Genomic DNA, 19,043 nt, shown 5'->3' with positions numbered 1-19,043 from the left:
ACTGTGAGAAGACCTGCTCGCTCAACCTGTATCATACAGTGCTCAAATGTTAATACATTATATAACGAAATGTATAATGGATAAAAACAGAAAATATACGACATATCACCTGGGCACCCATCGTGGGTCTACAGCAACCAACTCTGCAGGTGCACGTGGACGCAGCACGTTTAGTTCTTGGTGCTGAACCTTCGCAAGGAAGGACCGGTGACCCGAGTCTATTGTTGGGTCCAGCAACACAGGAGTAACCCCGGCCATACCTACCACGTAAGATCAAAACAATACAATACAATCACACACATCTAAATATTTCTAATATTTCCTTATATTTCCTAAATAATTTATAAGATTTTCGAAGCATTAATAATAATTTCTAATATTTTGTAACATTTTAGAAATTTTCTAATATTATCTTGCAATTTTTAAGATTAATTAATTAGATTGCTAATGTACTATATCAACGCTAATCACTACAATTAACTATACCTAAATGTACCACTAATCAGTCCTAATAATAATTAAAATGATTACTAATCTACTGTTTCAACAAAATAGTTTCTATAATATTTTATAATTTTCTAACATTCTCTACAATTTTCTAACATTCTCTACAATTTTCTATAATTTTCTACAATTTTTTAATATTTTTTACAATTTTTTACAATTTTCTAACATTTTCTATAATTTTCTAATATTATCTTACATTTTCTAATACTTCTCTAACAATTTTCTAATATTTTCTAATACTAAATCTAACACTTAATGTACTATATCAACGCTCATCACTATAAGTAAATGCACCTAAATGTACCACTAATCACTCCTAACAATAATTGAACCGATTGGTAATTTACTGTTTCAACAAAATAATTACAACATAATCTATTTATAAAATGTGGAAAATTTTAGTTATCTAAAGTCGCCGGCTTTAAAATCCAATAGGGCTTCGCCGCTTTGCCTCTCCCTCACCCCTCCTCTCCCTCCCTCCCTCTCTTTTCTTTTTTTTTCTGGATTTTTAGCAAGGCAAATGAGGGGGAGGGGCAGCCAACACCCTTATATAGGGGTGGGGGCCGCCCGCCCCCCAGCCGGGCGGCCTGGGAGGCCGGCCGCCCGGCTGCCGGGCGGCCGGTTCCCAGGGACCTGGCCGCAATTTTGTTTCCTCTTTTTTTTTGTAGTTTAGCCCCTGCCGCCCGGCAGCCGGGTGGCCAGGTCCCGGCCGCCCGGCAGCGGGGCGGCCGGGGTATATTTCTGTTAATTTCCAACTCGAAAATATATTTTTGTAAAAACAGAAATAAAAAAAATAAAAAAACCGCCGTGATGAGCTTCTCGTGTTCTCCGGCCTTCGGGCCGCTGGGGGTGAGGCCCGGCCCTCCCAGTCTTTTGGGTCGACAACATTCCGGTGTTTCACCGGTCCAGTCGGCCCGTTCTAACATGTCTACTCCCTCCGTCTAAAAAACAAGTCATTCTAGAAATTCTAAAACAAATTAAAAAAAAAAAGTAAAATAATCATGTTTGCCCTTATTTATTATTCATATTTAGCACTAATAAATTCTTGCATGCACATGCACTTTCTAAATAGAGTAGGACTTGTTTTTTTGGGACAAATTTTGAATTCTAGAGTGACTTGTTTTTTGAGACGGAGGGAGTAACTCGGAACTCGTCCGTAAAAAATTCATTTTCTCTTTTTCCTCTAAAAAACAAACTGAAACTCCTGATCATTCCTGACAACCTGACTATACAATACAACCTACATTAATTTCTAGACTCCTTGTTCATTTGATCCGATTTATTTTGTGCGATTGCCATGATCTTAGCCTGATCTTAACCTACACGGCCACTTGCCAGGCTCGCTATATCTGTCAGAATCATCTTGGAAAAAAAGATTTGTTGGATGCCCAGTGTTCTCAGCTCTACCTACACGCAAACCTCCAAATGCAGCCATTGTCGCGCGACATCCGGACACCTTAACCGAGCTACACACACTTGCAAATAGCGAAGTACGCTGACCAGCTGATCCGGTCGCCTAAACTGCTAGCACAAGCAGTAGAATGCTAGACAGAACAGCTCTGAACTTCCGAGCTGAATCTGAATCCGATATCTTCCATTCCGGAGGCAAGTAGGCAACTCGTATCAAAATTTGGAGGTCAGTACGACCCTTGATTAATGTACATGTGACACATACAGGTACAGCCGAGACGACCCAAAAAGGAAACAAGAACAGCAATGTCAGACAAGCTTGAATGGCAGTAGGTGTTTGTTAGGAGTGATCCGTAGGCAGGAGCATTATCAGATTCAGAGCTGCTAAAATACTTGGATCGCAGGGAAGTCAACCGTATCCGGCTCATGCGAGGAGGAGATCGTACGGTTCTGGCGGCGTCAACTAACATTTATTCTCCACTTGCAGTCTTTCTTTCTGTAGATGGAATCGTACTTGCATTGCTTCGCGCAGATTTGCGTCATCGCCTTCGTCAGCTTGGTGGCCGGCCACTTGAGCTATGTGCAACAGTGAGAGTTCAGTTCAGATGCTGCTTGATGCCTGCACGTTCTGAATCAGAAACCAAATAGACTGCCCGTCAGTTACTGCCGGGCAATGTTCTGAATTCTATGTGTGTTTCTGAACATTGTCCCCTCACCTGCCGTTCTGATCTCGATGTCGTGCGGCGCGGTCGGTATCCCTGTCACGCGTTCGAGCTCAGCCCTCTCGCCTCGCACGATCGCATCACCCGCATCCTCTTGCACGAGGACACGAACATCCTACAAAACCAAAACGCGAGCATTCGCCATCTGTTAGAGCCCCGACACTCCATTGACCATTGCCAAAAGCCAAAGCACAGGCAGTGCTATCGGGGGGCGGGGTGCTTACTCCCACGGCACGTCGCCGACGAGCATCCAGTCGCCGTCGCCGTCCTCGTACACCACGGCGTGCTCCCACTCGCCGTACCCGTCCATCAGCCCTGCACGACGCAAACGGAATGCGCAATTTCTTCAGGTCTTTTTCTTCAGTTGTTTGTTTTTTTTGCCGAGGCAGGCTCAAGGGCAGCAGCCAGCAGCTAGCTTACCGATGGAGCAGCAGCAGAACATCTCGTTGAGCGCCTCCACAAGCTCGCCGTAGTCGTCGTACGCCGCGACGTCCACCTTCCTCAGGTACGGCGTCCCGTCCATGCTCACCTTCACGAACGCCTGCATGCTGGCGGACGACGACGACGGCTGCCCGTTCTTCCTGGCTCGCCTCGCCTTGCGCGCGCTGACGCCCGGCGGCCCCAGCGTGAGCTCGGTGAGGTCGACGCCGTCGTTGCCGTAGCCCGCCATGCGCGTCGGCTTCGCCCGTCGATCGTCCCAGTCAAGCACCGGCCTGCGCGTCGACGACGAACGGAGGCTGCAGGCTGCAGCCTGCAGGGAGAAGGCGGTGGCGAGCTGCGGTCTGATGAGGACTCGAGGAGGTGGAGCTGCGTGAGGCGTGAACGCGGTTGCGGTGGACTGATCATCTAGCTGCGACTCTGGCCCGTATATATACCGTTGGTGCGGCGCGGCAGGCCGTCCGGGGCACGAGATCCTCTGCGGCGGGCCCGGGGGAGGGAGCGGGTGGCACCATGCCGCTGCCAGCCAGGACGATACGAAGCGGCGGCGGGCACCGTGGCTAGCTGCGGTTGCAGAGGATCCGGTTTCCGGTGGGGTCGTTGGGGGCCGGGAACAGCCGCACAGGCGCACAGCTGCGGAGCCTGGCGGGAGCGCCGGCGGCTGGGTTGGGTGCGGGCCGGCACCGCAGGCCTGCCGGCCTCAGCCATGGCACGGTGTCCTCCGTGGGGCCGACCGGCTGCTGCCAGGTAGACGCCCTGGTCTCCTGCCTCTCTCTCGTAGCAGCGTGCCTGCCTTCGTGGCTGCCCGGAATCGCGTATGGCGTCATTGCTGTGGCCAGGGGCCAGGCACCGTTCGATGAATTTCAGCCGCCGCAGTAGATCCGGATTCTGGCGAGGGGGTAGGGGACAGCCGCCCCGCAAGTGGGCGCGGGCGAGCCGGGTATACGTGCATGTTCCTCCGTGGCGCTGGAAGACCCGAGCCGCGGCGTATGTGCATGCACGCGGACGCCGCCGGGGCAGCAGCAAGCAACGACGTGCCCGCACCGCACGAAGCCAACTCGGCCTCCTCCTCCTCCTCTCCTTCCTCCCCCCTGCCGCCCGTGTCCGTGTCTCGCAGCCCGCGGCAGCCGCTGGTCCCCGCGGTGCCGGGCCCTGGCTCGACAGCGCGGCCGCCGTGCCCGGCAAAGGGCGCGCCGGTCCTCGCGGGGCACGACTCACGAGCGTCGTGCCCCGCGCGCGGAGCGGGGGCGGCCCCCGGGCGGCGGAGTTCGACGCGCCGGGCTGCCGGCCTACGTGACCGTGCCCTGTCGCGCGACCTGGGAGCGGGCGGCGAGCGAGACGGGCGCCCGCGCGTCGCGTGGGTTTCCGGCCGCCCTGCGCGGGCTACCCCCCGGCCCCGTGTCCTGGCGCGCGCCCGGTGTCGTGCCCCTGCTGGGAGGGCAGCGGGTGCGTGTGGCGGCTGGTCATTTGTTTCTGCTCGCGCCTCTCCGAGACTACACGCGCGGCGGTGTGCGATTGCGCGCGGCTCCCGCTGCTCGGCAGAGGATTAACCTCGTAGTTGGTGCTTGGTGAGGGGAGTGGCTTGGAGTCTTATTTAGTTGCGCTGTGTAAAATTTTTAAAAAAGTATTTTTCTACATTTGAAATACTAAATATAGACTAATCATAAAATAAATTACAGAACTCGTCTGTAAATCGCGAGACGAATCTAATGAGCCTAATTAATCCATCATTAGATGTTGTTACTGTAGCAATTTAGCGTCTAATTACGGTCTAATTAAGTTCATTAGATTCGTCTCGCGATTTACAGGCAAATTGTGCAATGTATTTTTTTTATTTCATCTAAATTTAATTCTACATGCACGTGCCAGAATTTTTTTTTAGAAATTTGAACTTAGCAACTAAACAAGAAGGGGTGAGTTGAATAAAAACTCCAGTTCTGGAAGACATCGAAGAGCCTTTTGATGCAGCCATGTTTTGACTGAATAATATACTTGAACACGACGGTTTGACCAACTCGCTCACAAGCACTGCGTATTGCATGAAACGTGTCGAATCAATTTCTATGATAAAGACCTTTGTTGTTGCCACGTGCCAACCAGCGACTGAACCGAGCTGAACATATGCCAACACAGAAAAATGAGCGGTCTATTCATCTTTTTGTACAGTTTTTTCTAATGGCATAGTACATCACTCCAACTCCAAAGCACAAGTGACAGCCACTGCGCTTCTGGCTGTGTTTAGTTGCAAAAAAAAATGCGAAAAATGTTTGCGAAAAATACTATAACACTTTTCGTTTGTATGTGGTAAATATTGTCCTATCATATGCTAACTAGACTCAAAAGATTCGTCTCGCAACGTACATCAAAATTATGCAATTAGTTTTTTTATTTACCTACATTTAGTACTTCATGCATGGGTCATTTGCTATATTTAATGTTTCGATGTGATAGAAAGTTTGGAAAATTTGGAGGAGTTGGGGATAAACACAGCCTCTATAACAGCAGCAATGCGGCAAGTTACATGAGTTCTGACAATCGCGACGAGAATTGACCTGACAGTAAATAGATCTTGGGCACGACAAGCCGAATTGATCGAGATGCAGTTGTTAGCTCCAACTCTGCCAGAAATGTACTACTATGGCAATAGTAACAGAGATGCCAATGCTAAACCCCCCGTGTTCTGCGCTCCTGAGCTGCTATAGAGCAGTATATATGTAGATGAAGAAATGTACATTCCGAACTTCCAGTGCTTACTTGTTGGCATCTCCTTCGTAATTACTTGTCGGCACTACCCCAGGTGAGTCATGGTTGTTCACGCTAAGAACCACCCCGTGAGTCTGGATCTGCCATCACAAGGGACAACTGTTACTATAGAGAAAACTGCAAGTGCCAAATGAAAAGTGCACTATAGATATAGCAACGCTTCAACCATAGTGAACAAATATGACACACCTGGGAATTTGATCCTTGTCCATCGGTACGAGCCGGTCGCATATTAAGGTCAATCATTTTCGAATTAATGTTACCCTGGTCATCGCAGTTTCCATCAGATGCTGGATCATCAGAGCTATTATTATGGTTTGCCCTTTGCTCTTTTGTTGCTGAATGAGAAGGCTTCGTCTGATCTATCTGGTTTTCAGGATCTTTGCTTTGCATTGCCACGTCATCATCCATATGGCCTAGTTTATCTCCTGGAAACTAATCATAGTTCCCTAATTTGAGAACTAGAGAATTACGTGAAATTTCAATCTAAGGCTGTTGAGTATAAACTTACTTCAACACTTTGCCTTAGGAGCAGGTATCTTCCATGGCTTCGTTTGCCACCAACATGAACAGTCATGTCACAGCTCAGGCAAAGTGAGGCGCCATCTATATCACAGTGGAAGAAAGCTATATACCCAGGCAAATCAAGAATTCAAGATTTAGTTGACTAATCGTAAAAAAAAGGAGATTCGTGAATCAAAAGGAGTACCAGGAAAACTTTCACATATATCACAACGGGCAAGTTTATTAGAGTTTGCAAGTCCAACTCTCACATGCCGACTAGCAAGCTTGTTACACATGTGTACCTGCATCGCAACATGGAAGAGATCTCAGCAGTAGTAACATTAGGGTGGTCTGTTTCACAATCAAGGTGTTATGAACTGACGTGATGAATATGAGGAGTATTGCTACTGACACCAAATTTGGTAAATGGTAACTACTATTTAATAACATAGGCGAATCCAAATGTAAAGACTAATTCCAAATTTCATCAGTTTAATAGTGAATTAAACTAGCTAGTTTTCCGTCCTTCAAAGGTTAGTTTTTGGAGGAGTATCCTGCTGATAAAAACGAAATGCAACTACTGAGTCAAACCTAACTTCTCCACATGCATCTGATAGTTGAAGTGACAAAATAATACATACATATAAATGTTCACATACGTGTGCTAATTTGTCATCAGCATCTGAGAAATCGCCACACTACATGTGTTATTCTAAGCAGGACATGAACCTCAAATAACACTGTCAGAAGGAAATCCTGGATGCATGCAACACTAACTACAAAAGCAGACTTTTCTCCATGACGGCCAAGTCAGGTTACTGAAAAAGAATTACTCAATGATACATTTTGCAATAAGATGTAAACTGTTTTAAGAAGAGGACATGGTTTCCTCAAAACAAAAAAGTAAAATAAAATGGGGGACTGACATCAGTTTCCTGAACAACATTTGAAAGAAATAATTCCAATTCCAAGAAATAAAAAAGGAAGAAGATGAAAATTACAAAAAAAAGATAAGAATACAAATGCAGCCCATCTGATGGTGCATATTTCACAACATAACAACAATATCAGATACCGAGTCAAACAAAATTAAGGTTCCCTCATCATTCTCGAGGCTCCTTTGCAGCCCTGGACGAGGTCCAATACACACTGCTTAGCAGAAAAGTAAACCATTCTGAAATATGGACTAACATGCAACAAGCGATGAAGCCTGGTAATCTGGGAACTTTTCTTGACACAAAAGATTGCAGAAGGATCTAAATATGCTTTCACAATGGAATAGTACATTACAACTGCTATCATCACAAGCTTATCAAAGTCATACTTTTGCTTAAGTATATATGTTTAAAGTAGGGAAACACCAATTGGATCTAGAGGGCGCTTTATCCTTTATCTAAAAAAAGTAGGAGAAATGAATTATAAAGATGATTTTAATCATCCACTGCCCCACTAGACCAGATTTCAAATTGTAATCCCATATGGTTTCTTTGGATAAAAAAGAACTCAACCCTGTTGGGCGTAGCTAAATTAGAAATGACCCTGGTGCACACTCAATTGTATATAAAGAAACTTATATAATTTTAGAAGCAGTACATGGTCATATCGAGTCAACTACTAGTTTTTTTTTTTACCCTTCTGCATATGGACCAGGGTAAGTCAACATAGCTTCACCCCTGGTATGATTGGCTAGAATAATTCATTCTTTTTCCTCCAATCCAAAGGGCTACAGTGGGTCTTCCTCAATCCAAAGAAGACATATAACTTGGATGTTCCCAATCTTCTGGTTGGATGGGCATGTAGCGCAACAGATAATCAAGAACAGTGGATGTTGCAAAATCTACTATTGCTCTCGCACTCCCCATTTACTTGTCTAAACTTACCTCACAATGAGTGCTTTTGAAAGTATTTCCTGAAAAAAACAGGCATAGCCTTCTATTGGCAGCAGTCCGTAGGATAAGCACTGGTGTAGCATACCAAACACAACAGCCTAGCTAACAAACCACTGCTAAATTATTTTTCGCTCAATGATCAGATTCATAAAAGAAGTAAGCATGCAACTAGCATATCGTAATTCTGAAAAATATTACTGCTGATAGACATAACTTTCTAAACAGGTTTTTGCATAAGACAACAAGGAAATCTAAAAGATGAAGACCACTGACACTGAACAAGATACGGTAGTCAAACATTCTTGAAAGGAAATTTAACAACTCACTGCACACCGCAGTAAACACAGAATAGACAAGAAAATTGTGCAGTAAGCAGAGATTTTCTTGAAGGAATTTTATTTTCTCAGGGGTATTGATGAATCACGATAAAACACTTAATTTGTCTAATTTAATATCACACTCCATTAATTTGCTTTTTCTAAGTTTCAATTAAATATATTTATTGCATAATGAGATTTCTCAATTGCTTCATAAATTGATATCAGTATGACACCAAGTCCAACCACATCAGCAGTCCCCCCTGATAAAGAATCGTGGTTTTAAACCAGATTGCAATTTTGTGTTCCCAAGAAAAAAAAAGACTGCCATAACATGTTGATAACTTAAGTAGCATCAGGCACGGTCAATAAATACTATGTTATGTGGGGCAAGTAGTAACAGAGGAAGAGACGCAAGGAGTAAGGAATAATTGGGTTTGATGAAAATCTGCTCTAAAGATAAGTATGGCTAGTTTGGATTTGATATGATTGGTTAGCATGGGTTTGGGTTGTTAGTTTCAGGAAGTTTAGAAAGAGTGGCTACAGCCAATAAGAGCTTGATGTAATGTTGGCAGCCTACATTTGTGGTAGCCATAGCCCTGTATGTGGCAAGCAAGAAATCAATCTATTACTCATCTCCCTTTCTCTTTCTCACCTCCCTGTTGCTTGGCACCTCACCAAAATCAACACCACCACCATGGGCAGACCTGATCCGGGCACTACCTCGCGGTTGTGACATACTACTATACTAGTACATTTTGTTCCTTACATGTATTCCTTTCAGCAACTGCACATAGATTTTAAAGAATCATGAACAGCTTAACTACTGAGCCACACATAGTTGCAATCCTGGGTTGGAAAACCCTGGGCGTGGCATCAGGTTTGATCACCAAGTATAAAAAAGGCAGCCAATAAGGTCAACTGTAATTACCACCAAACACATGGCAAACTCATCTCCACAAATAGCCATGCATGCTGGTGATGTCGACAATCCACCTAGTAACAGAACCCCAAGATAGGGTCAAAAGTTGTGTACAAATCACCTATGCAGCAACTAAGTAGACCTTATGAATCTCTGGATCGACTAAGTATGATGCAGAGAATGCCTTGTCCCATAAAAGAAAATATAACAAGCTTTGCATTCTGAAAAATAGGATATGGGTCGATTTTAAGTGGGGATAGAAGCAACCCAAGGGAATCTGATCCACCCCAAGCCTATAGGTACACACCTTTCTGAATTCCTGAATTAACTAGACAAACAAGTTTATCACTATCAATGCACACCAGAGTCCTGCTAGAACGTTTCCGTTGTATTCCTCAGTCAGAAACTTAGTCTATTAGGACTACAGGGCTAGTGCCATCCTCATGCCATGCCCTGTGATTTCTCTGCTACCAAAATGGGACCGAAATAAAAGTAGGATCGTCACACAGCTGGGCCATCCCACCCCTGACATCCAGTCATCCACCACGTGAGCTCGCAGTCAAGTAGCAAATCCCCGAGATCTCAGTGCCCAGCCGACCGATAACACGAACCATCGCGCCGTGCGCCACTCCAATGGAGCAGCGCTCTCGCCCGATCTTCGAGAGAGACGAAGAGCTCACCAACGGATAAGGGGGGAGCGGAGATCACCTTCTCGTCGCAGGCCCGGCAGAGCGCGGCCTCGTCGGCCGCGCAGAAGAGCACCGCCGGCGCGCTCTCGCACACATCGCAGATCGTCCGCATCTCAACACCCTGCTCCCGCCGCCCGCGTCATCGCCCCGCCGCCATCCGGGCGACGAACCCGCGGCTCCTTCTCCCCCGCCTCGCGCCGCTGCCCGGCGATCCCCTCCCAGCGCTGCGGCCGCGGCGGACGGCGGCCCTGGCGGCGGGGAGAGATGTGGACGAGGATGCGGCAGCGCAACAGAAGCAAGCCACACACGAGGTTGGACGAGGAGAGATGTGGCAGCGACTGCGCGAGCCTCGCGAGGACGACACGGCGGAAGCTATTACTATTTGATTTGGCCATTTGGATGTGGTGGTGGTGGGCCGTCGAGGGCTGCCCTGGCCCCTGCCACGGTGCTGGACCCCGCGCTTCTCGAGCCATCGTAGTTCGCGACGTTCCTAGACCCGGTCTACGCACCAGCCAGCAGAGCCACAGCGGGCGACGAGCGACTTGTGTGGGCGCGTCTATGAACCGGGAGCACGCAACTCTGAAGTCGAGGGCCCCCCAAAACTATTTGATTCTCCAGGGCTGCTTCAGCTACAGAGGAGACAGCCATGGCCTTTCACCGACAGGTGGGGTCAGACGCAGTGGGACCAAGAGATCTGCTGCTTGTACTAGGAGTTGATCGTTTGGTGGGAGTTTGTTGGGTTTTGGATGTGGGGATTCAGGCGGGGGTGGGCCCGCGAGAGACGTCCGCCTCAGAATGGAAAAGCAGCGGGATTTTGGGGGTGTGGCTCCGAATCAATTGCTTGGCTGCTCTGCCTCTGCCGCCAATAGCCGCCGTCTTCCATGCCTTTTCTTTTCCACTTCCACCTGCCTGCCTTCCGGCCGCGGCCAGCATCGCGCCTCCGTGCGCCGGGTGCATGGGCTGCCGTCGACAAGAGCCATCTCATCGCCGCCGTGACCCGTGCGTGCTAGGAAGGTGAGAGTGAGAGCAACTCACAGGCTCACAGCTGCAAGCCCGTCCTGAGTTTTCTTTTTTGCTTGCGTGATTGAGGCCACGCCAAACTGATCAGAACGCGATCAGCATCACTCGTGCACACGAGCCCCCCCTGAACCACATGAACACACGGCACAACGAGGCCGCGTTCTTGTGGCGACGCTTGACGGCCTTGTCCTCGTTCTCGCTTCACTCGGAGGGCGACGGCCGGCAGGACGCCGCGCCGATGCGCCCCACCGGGTGGCCGGACCACGATCGGAACGTTCCGTTTCAACAACCACCACGAAAGCGACGGGGATCGGATATCGGACGCAAAAAATGATAGATGGGCAAGAAGGACTGAAGGAGCATTCAGAATTTCAGATGCTACCTGTGGACGATTTGCCTCGCAGATTTGTCGCGCAAGTTCCCGTGACAAAGACCGGGGAAATCGGGAATTGCCGGCGGCCGGATCTCGGCGATCACGGGGACCCGGCCGGTAGGAGAAAATTGGAATTTTGTTTTTATGAGAAGTGGTTTTCGCGGGAATACCATTAAAGTGGGTTTCGTTGAACCGCCACCCGCTGCCGGAGCCCCGCTGTCGGAGCGCCGCCGCCGCCCGCGGAACTCGCCCTGCGGTGCCCCAGGATTCTAAATATCACCGCGATACGCCGATACGGGTACGGATACGGCGATACGGTGATACGGCGATTTCATAAAAATAAAGATACACCGATACGACAAATATATATATTTCTAAAAAAGTAAATTACCAAATTATTCTAGAGAACAAAATAGATAATAAACATTATGTTTTCAAAGGACTAACATACGTAGCAAATGTTCAAGTTCAACCAGAAATAGTTAAATGATTAGTTCAACCAGGATGGTCCTACGTTGGTGGGCTCCTAATGGTCTTTCAAACGAGGTGTTATTGGCCCAAAAGTATCGGACGGAGTATCGAGAAGTATCGAACGGAGTATCGGAAATTAAATTTTTTATTTTTAAATCATAATTTCTCAATACTTCTCGATACACGTATCGGGCCATATCGGGACGTATCGCCGTATCGAGCCGTATCGGATACGGGTACGATACCTATTTTGGAGTATCGGCGATTCATAGCCAGGGTCACCACCACGCTGGCCTCTGCGCTCCTCTACGCACGGCAGTCCGACGAGGCCCTCGCGGAGTGCGGGCGTGCGTTCACCGTGGTGGCCCCTATCGACTTGGTCAGCCCTGCACGCCGCTGCCGCCGCCTCCCGTGGCGGCGTCACGGTGCCGAGCCTCCAAGCATCGCATGACGCGCCAACACGGAGACCTTGGAGCAGCAGTGGCGCCGTCGAACAGGACGCGTGGATCGCGAACTCCGACGGGCGACAGTGCTCCGGCAGCCGGCGGCGCTGCTGCAACGGGGCCTCGACGACGGGTGGCGCTCCCGTGAGGCTGTGAACAGACGGATGAGAAGAGGATAAGAGAGACGAGGCAGGGGCAAAAGTGTCCATCCATGTAAAAAAATGAGCTCCTAGTTTTGTGAAATGATTAAATGAGCTTGTCGCTGCGGGAAATGGGCGACTACTAAACTACTCGATTGCTCGTTTGTTGTGCGCTTGATCGGATATGGTCTAGCACGCAAAGACTCGAGGATTTAGACTGGTTGAGGCCGAATGTGCCCTACGTTCAGTATGGGGGGTGGTGTTCTTACTCTATTGCTCTCGAGCCCGGGTGCTCAAAGTTCAGAGGGGAGCTTACAAGCTAGTAAAGCAGTGTTGAACCTCTGGGAGTCCAACCCTTTCCTACGTGGGGGACCTTTCCTTTTATAGTCCAAGGTGGGGCCCCTGTTTATGTATATCTAGCACTGTGTCTTGGCGCCGTCGGGGTGCGCTTCGTCCTTGTCAGTCGTTGGGGCCCACTCGGTCGGTCGGAAGTGGGCAGGCTTGATCCTGGCGATCTTCTCGGACAAAGGATGATCCTGGCGATCTTCTTGGGCAATGCGTACCCCCGGTGCTGTCCCATACTGGCTCAGTCGGGGCGGCGCGACCACCCGGATGGTCGCTCGGGGGTCACCTCCGGTCTTGTCCGCCTGAGCCTACGTTCCTTACCTGCGGGGCTATTGCGTAACTCTTTTGCGTAGCCCCTATCAGCCGGACGGCGCGCCCGGTGAGGGGTGTCTTATCGAGGTCTGGCCGGGGGCATCCGATCACACTCGCTGGTGTAATGAAATGGTGCGCATGGGCTACCATCATCACGGTGGGGGAGGCAGCGCCTGTCGACGCCCCCTCCCGTTGTGTCGTGGGGCCCGCACGAGCGACGCTGTCCCCTTGTCAGAGGGTCCTGTGGCCTAAGCCCTTCCCGCAAGATAAGGAGAGCTGGCGTCGGGAAGCTCGTGCAGGGCCTGTCTTGGCCGTCACGCCTGTCAGAAGGCGCGGTGTTTTTGGAGCGCACGTCCCCGGTCATCGGCATGGCCCCGACCCGGGGTGTCAGGTCGGGGGACCGCCACGTGTCCCGAGAGGTCGGGCTCCCGGACTCGTTGGCTTAGGAACGAAGGCAGCTCCCCGCACTGGTTAGTGGGCCGTCCCGTTCTCGGCCCAACGAACTCGCTGGGCTTCCCTTTGCACGAGTCGGGCCCGTCAGGGGTCCCGGGTTTATACCCCCGTCAGAGAACCCGAGCGGCTCTGCGATTTTAATAATCATGGAGCCGCTGGACTCGGTCTGGATGACCCCTGACCGGGGCGTCCCATCCAACTGCCCGCGCTCTCAGCCTTTGGCGTGCGCCAGCGATGGCGTGACGGGGTCTGGCCTGTCTTGATGGGCTGCTGAGGCGCCGTGGAATCTTGAAGCCAGTCGTCGCGTCTTATCGTTGTGCCGCGGACGCCTCGTTTTCCCCCGTTCGGGGCCGCCTCCCATTGGTGGATTGTGCGGCGATCGTGCCCCGAGTGGCGTGGTGGTTGCTTAGCGAACTGGCGCCGTCCCGTCGGCATTTAAGAGGGAGCTTGATTAGGTGAGGGCTCTTGGTGTGCCCCATTTTGGTTGGCCCGCTGAACGATGGGGCCGTTTGCGCCCATGTTTGCCTATAAATAGGGGTATTGTGGACACATAGTTCCACACAAGAAAACAGATCATGGAAATCCCTTTGGTAGCTCTCTTCCTCGCACCCCACACCTGTCCTCCAGATGAGAGTGGGCATGGCTCATGTCTCTGGTGCTAGAGGAATGCTTGCGAACGGCGGGGGATCTTCCTCAGGCATGAACTCGCCAACGAGTTCATCCCGCCAACCGCTGCTCGGCGCCGACAGGTCCGAGGGCTTGCTGCTGGAGTTAGGCAAACCAGGCCACTGGTCTGCCAGCTCCCTTGCCAATCGACGAGGGGGACTCTTCTGGTGGCCTCCTTAGACTCCTCTCGGCGCCGGCTCGGAGACCTGGTGGTGGTGTGGACCTTCCCTGCCATGGGGTTCGCCCCTCTACGTCCTTTTTGCGGCTGCCGCCCCCCTCCCCCGAGATCTCGGGTGGGCACCTCATGCGTCGTCGACGCGGAGCCGCGGATCCGCTGCCTCATCTTCTAGCTACAGCTGGAAGGCCGCACAGCTCGGTGCTGTGCTTCACGGCAGCAGGGGACGGTCACGGGCTCCTCTCTCATCAGGCATGGTGGTCTTGCAGCCAGGATGGGTCTCCGCGCCTCCCTCTGGAGGCGGGCAGTTAGAGTGGTGCGACTGGAAGGCACTGTGGCCAACAGAAGGAGATCATGGCGCGTCTTCCAGTGCCTGAGGAAGATACCCAGAAGCGGCGACGGCGGGGAGTTTGGGCTAACCTCAGCCCCATTAAACTCCCCCTCGTCAGCATCGTCTGCCTCTAACTCCGCCGGGGGGCTCTTGGCACGGCTGGTGTTGGAAGAAGGCTTGCGAGGTGCTACAAGAAGTCTTGCGATGTTCTTTGGCCATGTCCTCTAGCTTGCCAGGTAGCAGCCATTGTCTTAGCCCCTTTTGTTGCTCCCTTAGTGGGAGTGAATGGATTTGATCCATTGTATCCATTGTTTCCCTGAGTTGAGAACAGCTAGCTTTCATTTATTGTAACGACTTCTAGCCGATTGTTGTAAGGAGATGATTGATGAAATCAAGTTAGCCCTGGGGCGTTCTTGTTTGTTTATTTTACCGCACTGTCTTTTCGTTTTCGTGCCTCAATGATGAATGACTCCACTGTGACCGGTAGCGATCGGAGGAGGTGAACCCTACCACTTGACCTTGATGGCCTGGAATGGCGGGTTCGGTGAGTGTTGGCGCCTACCAACGTCACCTAGCGATGACGCCCGTAGACGCCAATTTGGGACGACAGTATTTCATGAACCACGAGTAGATCTGCAAGCGCACGGAATACCGCTGTAGCATTTTATCCGGGAGTATACCGGGGTATCATTTATATTTCCACAGGGAAGGCGATGAGTGAGAGAATATATAGATCAGTTGGTGAGCTCTATCTAGATTGGATATTCTCATGCATAAACAGGGGTAAGATAATAACATTGTTGGAGGTAGTGTGACACACACATAAACTACTCTCTTGGATAACAGAATAAAAGGTTACTTTAGGCCGGGAGCAAGGTAAAAGTCAGAGCTCGAGTCATCTGTGCTAGGCTAGCTATATCTACACTTTCTCATTAGTGAGCTCGTAAGAGATTAAACTACACAACAGGGAGATCGCTATCGAAGTAACTGGAGGAGCACGTACACCCCGGCGACTTTATGTACCTCCTACCCCCCATACCGAACGTGGAGGATTACTAAAAGGCACGGACAGGGCTGTCACCACCTGCTGGTTACCTCTACAAACCGTGGGTATAGTTGACATCCAGCAACTCTTAGCTAATCTAGACACCATGTCTACACTAGTAAGGGATACTCTAGTGTCCCGCGCGGAGCCCCCACCCTCCGGATGGACAGATATCACACTAGAGAAATCATACAAATACTGGAGCAGTTGATAGAGTTCTAAGAACAAAAGACTAACCATCTCCAGCACAGGGCGATCATGCAATGCAAGCATTGAATAATAACGCAACCATGACAAGAAGCATATACTTGATAACTCAGAATATACTTCAAGTAGATATCGATAACCATAGTCTAATTCTATTACAAACGACCGAATATTACAAGAGAGAGCTAGAGATGAACCCATACCAGACTCTCGAGCAACTCCGGCGTCTCGATGACTCCTAGACTTCTCCTAAATTTCACTAAGCCTAAAGACTATGCAAGAGAGAAAGAGGTGTGTAGTGTGTGAGTGTGTGTGTGTCCTATTCTCTACCCCCTTCTATTTATAGCAGGGAGCCACCATGCTGGCGCTCCTTAAGTACACCTTTTATCCCTTGTTTATCCTTGATAATGGCATGAATTTAATATCAAAATCACTAACCGTCCTAACCCCGGCCTAATTATTGGTCATTTTCACACTTGCACATTTATTTTGGAGGAACTTCGTTTTTGCAGGTTTTTGGCCTATTTTGAAGCATGAAATGACGAGGCCCGTGATCGAGTACTAACACGGAGAAAGACGAAGGCCAAAGCCCAAAGGAAGGACCAAAGCCCATGTTGATTCGAAGCCCATTCACGCACATCCATCCTCCAAGAGAGCCCAAAGGATCAAGCCCACGAAGATGAGATCAAGATACTTCGGGATTAAGCAAAGCAAATGAAGATTTAAGGAATGATTCCTTATCCTATCCTTTCCTCGAAGATATCTCCAAGATAACGACGTCCAAAGGGGTGCAATTGTGAAGGACAAAAACTCTAGAAGATGCGAGGAGTCTACACGTGAAAAATGAGACCGAGGCGAGCCCGAAAAGTGGTAGGCCGGCCGGCCTAGGCCTATGAGGCCGGCCGGCCCAGCCCGTTTTCAAGTCGGTTTGGCCTCCCCTTCGACCGGTGGCTTCCTCAGCTTATAAATAGCTCCCACCTTATTCAACTCGAGGCATCCATCCAACCAGAACTCGACGAAAACCTAGGGCCAAGACCGGAGGGAGACGACGGCCGCCGCAAGTCTTCGAAGTTGTCTAGGAGATGGCTTAGGCCATCCCTAGCCGCCATGGCCTCCCTGCGTGGTTGTGTCATGGTGGAGTTCATGAGCTAGATGGAGTCGTCAATGGTGTATACGCGGTGGTGGCGATCCAAACGAATCTATTATGTGAGTAATGTCTTCATGTCATCCGATCTATTTAGCGATCATGTCTCTCCTCTTTCGATTTCGTTCTTGCTTTGGGTGCGCTTATTCCTAGATCTATTCTCGAGATAGATTGCATGGGGTGTTCTTGTAGCTATGGTGGCTAGGAGTTCATACCGGATCTACCCAAAGGGGGTTCGACTTGCTTCAGGGTATCCCGTTGAAAAGGGGGGCGTCGTGACAGGCCGTCTCCACAGAGTAGGTTGAGTATCGAGGGATCGGATTGGAGGTTTTGATTTAAAGAGGCTTTGGATGAGATGCATGTTGAGCTTACTCGTTTAGCTAGAACTACAACTAGAATGCGTGTGATAGGTTTAGTCATGCCTTCGGTCATGCTTTATCCTTACCGATGTTCATGGATGAGATCAACCTTTGTACATCACTCATATCTATCAAAGGTTCACCTTTTATATGCAATTAATGCTTCATGTTAGGATAGATCCGTTAGATTAGATGGAAAACCCTAGTAAGTTCATTGTCGATCCACGGATTGATAAACCTTGGGGGAATACTCTAAGGGAAAAGCTACCACGAACCGTGCGCTTGCGGAATACAAATCGGGGGCGTTAGTGAATGTCAACACACCAGCTGCAGCACCTCAAACCGACGTTGTGAGCCAACAGGGAAGTGCCACATGCCTTGGTTGAGGCGGTGGGGCCCACGGGCCTGGCCGGCCGACCAGGTAGGTCGGTCGGCCTGCCCGGGCCGCCAACCGCCCCCAACTTCCTAGAGTGGACTTGTCTTGGTCTCCTCTTATCCTAAAGTTGAGGCACGGCCTGCCCCAGCTTGGTTTGCTTCAGTTCTTAGGCTTCACTTGGTCCATTTGAGCCTGAATCGGTACTCTGATATTTTTTTGTGATTTTGTGTCAGGCCAAAGTGTGCTTGTAACCTGCATATTAGCTTGAAAACACAACCTGCATATTCTAAAAGGTAAAGTGTGATTTAGGAACTTTATTGGATATGGATGCGTGTAAGAAATGCAAACTCTCATAATTTTCTGATCAAGTTGACGCCTGGAAATGGTCGTTAGTGAGCGTCAATAGTGAGCTCGATAGCGAGTATGCCCATTTAAGGACAATCCGAGTGAAGTCCGACCCTGCGCGGACGACCGGGTTGACGGAGCCCCATTGGGAGCATTCCACTGCTCTACAACCCGTGTCCCAGTCAGATACCCGAGCCGTCAGCCAGCTCGGGGGGCCTAGTTGGCCTCCCCCCTGGAGAGGATTCCGTGGGACACTAGAGGCTGGATCGCACAAGAAAATTTGAGACGACCCAACTGCAGCCGACGAAGGTCGGGCTTGGGCCGCTTGGTGCTCATCTCGGTTTTTCTTCCCTGGCTTTTTGAGTCAAGGCAGCGCGGAACCCTTGGCAGACTGGCCTTCGAACCTTGAGATCAAATCGTGCGGTTGCGATTCATTTGAGGCATGGAAACAATTCACCGTCTTCCCTGCAATCGGAAATGAATTGACGACGGGAGTTTAATTGAAACTGTGGAATACGCACCCGTGGAGCCGATGCGTCGTGTCGGTTGCCGCGGAGAGGTCCATCTATATCGGTTCGTGTCGCGAGGCATTGCTTCGCTCGGGAACCACCGTGCAGTGATGATGATGATGGCCTATTTAACCCCCTGCCTCCCGTCGCCTCATCTCCGTCGACATC

The 19,043-nt window shown here is 49.9% G+C and overlaps 2 protein-coding genes across 3 annotated transcripts; both read right to left on the bottom strand.

The window, feature by feature from the left end:
• Window positions 1–2,678: 2,678 nt before the first annotated feature.
• LOC120661340 (auxin-responsive protein IAA26-like) lies at window positions 2,679–3,383 on the bottom strand. The gene is made up of 3 exons (XM_039940161.1): window positions 3,060–3,383; window positions 2,864–2,954; window positions 2,679–2,754 (listed from the first exon to the last, which is right to left on the bottom strand). Exons 1-3 carry the CDS (start codon window positions 3,307–3,309, stop codon window positions 2,679–2,681), a joined length of 417 nt encoding a protein of 138 aa, XP_039796095.1. The 5' UTR covers window positions 3,310–3,383.
• A 2,168-nt stretch (window positions 3,384–5,551) lies between these two features.
• Window positions 5,552–10,523, bottom strand: LOC120661337 (B-box zinc finger protein 19-like). 2 transcript variants are annotated; one of them, XM_039940158.1, is made up of 5 exons: window positions 10,181–10,523; window positions 6,550–6,646; window positions 6,352–6,467; window positions 6,030–6,275; window positions 5,552–5,920 (listed from the first exon to the last, which is right to left on the bottom strand). In XM_039940158.1, the coding sequence occupies exons 1-5, from the start codon at window positions 10,271–10,273 to the stop codon at window positions 5,828–5,830; spliced, it is 645 nt and encodes a 214-aa protein (XP_039796092.1). In that variant the 5' UTR covers window positions 10,274–10,523; the 3' UTR covers window positions 5,552–5,827. The 2 variants fall into 2 exon arrangements, with proteins under 2 accessions (XP_039796092.1, XP_039796093.1); XM_039940159.1 differs by having other exon boundaries at window positions 6,352–6,446; window positions 10,181–10,516.
• Between the last annotated feature and the right edge of the window lie 8,520 nt (window positions 10,524–19,043).

This window comes from Panicum virgatum, chromosome 2N (genome assembly GCF_016808335.1).
Source record: "Panicum virgatum strain AP13 chromosome 2N, P.virgatum_v5, whole genome shotgun sequence".
Classification (NCBI taxonomy): Eukaryota; Viridiplantae; Streptophyta; class Magnoliopsida; order Poales; family Poaceae; genus Panicum; species Panicum virgatum.
Note: the sequence above shows the minus strand (reverse complement) of the source record. Positions and strands in the feature narration are given on the sequence as shown.